The sequence below is a fragment of the Myotis davidii genome, unplaced genomic scaffold (genome assembly GCF_000327345.1).
Source record: "Myotis davidii unplaced genomic scaffold, ASM32734v1 scaffold299, whole genome shotgun sequence".
NCBI lineage: Eukaryota > Metazoa > Chordata > Mammalia > Chiroptera > Vespertilionidae > Myotis > Myotis davidii.
The window spans coordinates 9115738-9118672 of NW_006293088.1; the positions used below are offsets into that span (position 1 = coordinate 9115738).

Consider the following 2935-nt stretch of genomic DNA (forward strand, 5'->3'; position numbering starts at 1 on the left):
ATGCTTGGGAAATTAATTACTCTTCTGCCCTCCCAGAACTTCTCCAATCATTCCACTGGCACCTGGCTTGGGACAGAGCAGTGACCTCTGTCCCCAAGCCCATCCCTGTCAGGGTCACTTCCTTCCAGGACCCGCCCCCATCCTCGTGGGAAAAGGCGGTGCCCGCCCACCCCATCCCACACGGCTCAGCCTGACCTGCTGGTGCCCCACACCACGGCGCAGTGTGGGAGTGAAGAGGGTCGGGGAAGGGGAAGCGTAGAGGGGCCTAGAGCACCCGCTCAGACTGCCAAATCCCCCTGCAGCTCCCGGGCCTGCGCCTCGCCCGCGCGGCCAGCAGGTGGCGCGGCTGCTCCGCACACCCCGTCCGGCCCAGCGCCCTCAGGAGACGCCTTCCTGGGAGTCTGCCCCCCAGACTCCCTTCCTCCCGCCGCTTTGGTGTCTGGAGCCAGGAAACTGCCGAGCAGCCGGGTCTGTTACCTGTCATGAGGCCCGTGGGCGGTGGTTCCGACTGCTTCAGGCTTCACCTGGCGCTGGTACCAGTGGAATCGCTAATAACCCCTCCAGTTTTTACAAACAATTCAGACTGTCCAGCCCTGTAGTATTTATCTCCACTTAAAACGTCCTCTGAGCTGCTGCTCTGGTGTGAATCGTGCAATGAGTGTTGCGTTTGTCAAGCCTGACCTTGGACCCACCCCGTTCCCTCCGGCAGGCGGCTCCTCTGGGCACCGACTCTTCCTTCTGCCTGAGGGGACTGCAGGAGGCCTCTCTCCACAATAAACCTTCCTGAAAGCGGGAGTGTGGCGTGCATCTGTACCCTGTGGAGTGAGCAGAGGGCGGGAGGTGCCCCCGCAAAGGCTGTCCCTCCCGAGCCTGTCCAACGCGCGTCCAACCCTGCGGTGGCCGTGAGAGCGACGGCCTGTTTTCCGCACTAGGCGGGGACCGGAGGCAGAGTCCAGGGCTAGGGACTCCTTTAGGCGAGGTTGCTTGCTGCTTTTCTACTAAAACCACATTTTTACTAAAACCACCTTTTTTGTAGTCGAAGGTGGCCATGCCCTGCCTGCTCTTCAACGGGAGACAGGAGGTCAGTCTTCACAGCATCACCAAAGTGAGCAGGAGCGAGAACTTCAAACTAGTGCTTGTTTTGATTTTTTTAGGTTTAAAAAAAATTTTATTGACTTTAGAGGGGGAGGTAGAGAGAAACATCAATGTGAGAGCGAAACATGGATCTGATGCCTCCCACAGGACCCCTCCCAGGGATCAAACCAGCAACCTTTTTTGGTGAATGAGACGACGCTTAACCAACTGAGGCACACTGGCCAGGACTATTTTTAATTTGTTTAAATATTTTTATTGATTTCAGATAGGCACAGAGAGATAGGAACATCAATTATGAGAATCATAATTGCTTCCTACATTCTCCCCACTGGGAATGGAGCCCACAACCTGGGCATGTGCCCCACCCAGGAATTGAACTGTGAGCTCCCAATTCATAGGTCGACGCTCAACCACTGAGCCACACCAGCCGGGCCCAGGACTATTTAATTATTTGAGAGAGAGCAACATGGGCTTGTTGTTCCATGGATTTGTGCACTCACTGGTTGCTTCTGGTATGTGCCCTGATCGGAGATTAAACCCCCAACCTTGGTGTATTGGGATGATGCTCTAACCAACGGAGCACCCCGGCCAGGGCCAGCGTTTGCTTTTACGTACAGGAGGAGACCCTTTAATGTAGGAAGACACTTGGTGACCTCGTTCCATCAAACCAGGCCGGGAAGAGGCACTCCTTAGAACAGAGGCCGCTGTCAGCGGAGAGCTGGCTGTCCGGGCAATGGAGTCATCTGTCCCCCCTCTGGTGTGGGGTGGGAGTGACCCATGCACTAAGTCCCTCCCCACAGGGGTGTCTGCCACTCCGCTCAGCATGCTGTGGCTCTGAGGACGCTGGCCTGGCTCGTGCGAATGGACAGCTGGGGCTGTCACCTGGATGACCAAGTTTCTCACGTTCACAGCCCGGCGCCACCGAACCCCTGAGGCCGCGCTGAGCTCCTCACCTGCAGGCCTCGCTGCCACCGTCAGCAGCAGGACTGAAAGGCTCGTGGCCAGAGCCTCCGAACCGCGGCCCCAGCGCCCAGGCTCGATGAGAAAGCCGGGCGGCTGGGCTCAGCTCTGCTGCTCTGGCCGGGGCCCTGCCCGGGAGCCTGGCCGCCCAGCTCCGTGGGCTCGCAGGCGGCGGCACAGCCTCCGCATCACCAGCCTCTGGGCCTTCAAGCGCTTCCGGAGCTTTTCATTTTCCTTCAGGGTCACAAACAGTTTCTTTTTTAGGGCATCTAAGTCCAAAAGGGCGTAGCTGTGGTCAGATGGCTGTGGGGGGCTGGCCGGCTGAGCAGGGGCCTCAGCTGCTTCTGGTCTACATGGCAGGACCTGGGGACAAGGGTGGAAGGTAAGCAGGGCCCAGGGGCCTGCAGGCGGCCCTCCAGCGGGAGGGGTGGAAGGGCCTCGGCCTCTTCCCTCAGCTCTCCTGACCCCAAGTCTGCCCTCCTGGTGGCTCTTCCTGTCACTGGGAAGGTCTGACGTCAGGGCCACACCCCTGAAGGGATCAGTTTGGGCACTGATTCTCCTCATTTTATTTGAAACAAATCCCCTCTTGCCGAGACCAACGCTCCATGTGGCGCCTTGGTGCCTGGCCTTACCTGCCCTACAGGGTCTCTGGCGCTGGGAGGCCGCTGCAGCCCTTCGAGGGCTGTGTCCGCCTTTCTCTCCGGGCCGTGCTCCCTGGCCTCCGCTTCTGGGAAGACCTGGAAGCACAGGGCAAGGCTGCAGGCACACTGACTCCAGCACATGCAGACCGCCCCCGGCACAGACCGGCCCCCAATGCGCACAGACCGGCCCCCAATGCGCACAGACCGGCCCCCAATGCGCACAGACCGGCCCCCACCAC

General features: G+C 59.4%; 1 protein-coding gene across 1 annotated transcript in view; it reads right to left on the bottom strand.

Moving 5' to 3' along the window:
- Positions 1–1462: 1462 nt before the first annotated feature.
- THAP3 (THAP domain containing, apoptosis associated protein 3) overlaps positions 1463–2935 on the bottom strand; it is a gene marked incomplete at its 5' end in the record, with an annotated part of 23852 nt that continues 22379 nt past the window's right edge. Inside the window, 2 exons of the mRNA XM_006766823.2 lie at positions 1463–2418; positions 2688–2792. Coding sequence (XP_006766886.1) covers positions 2158–2418; positions 2688–2792 — 366 coding nt within the window. The remainder of the gene's footprint in view (positions 2419–2687; positions 2793–2935) is intronic.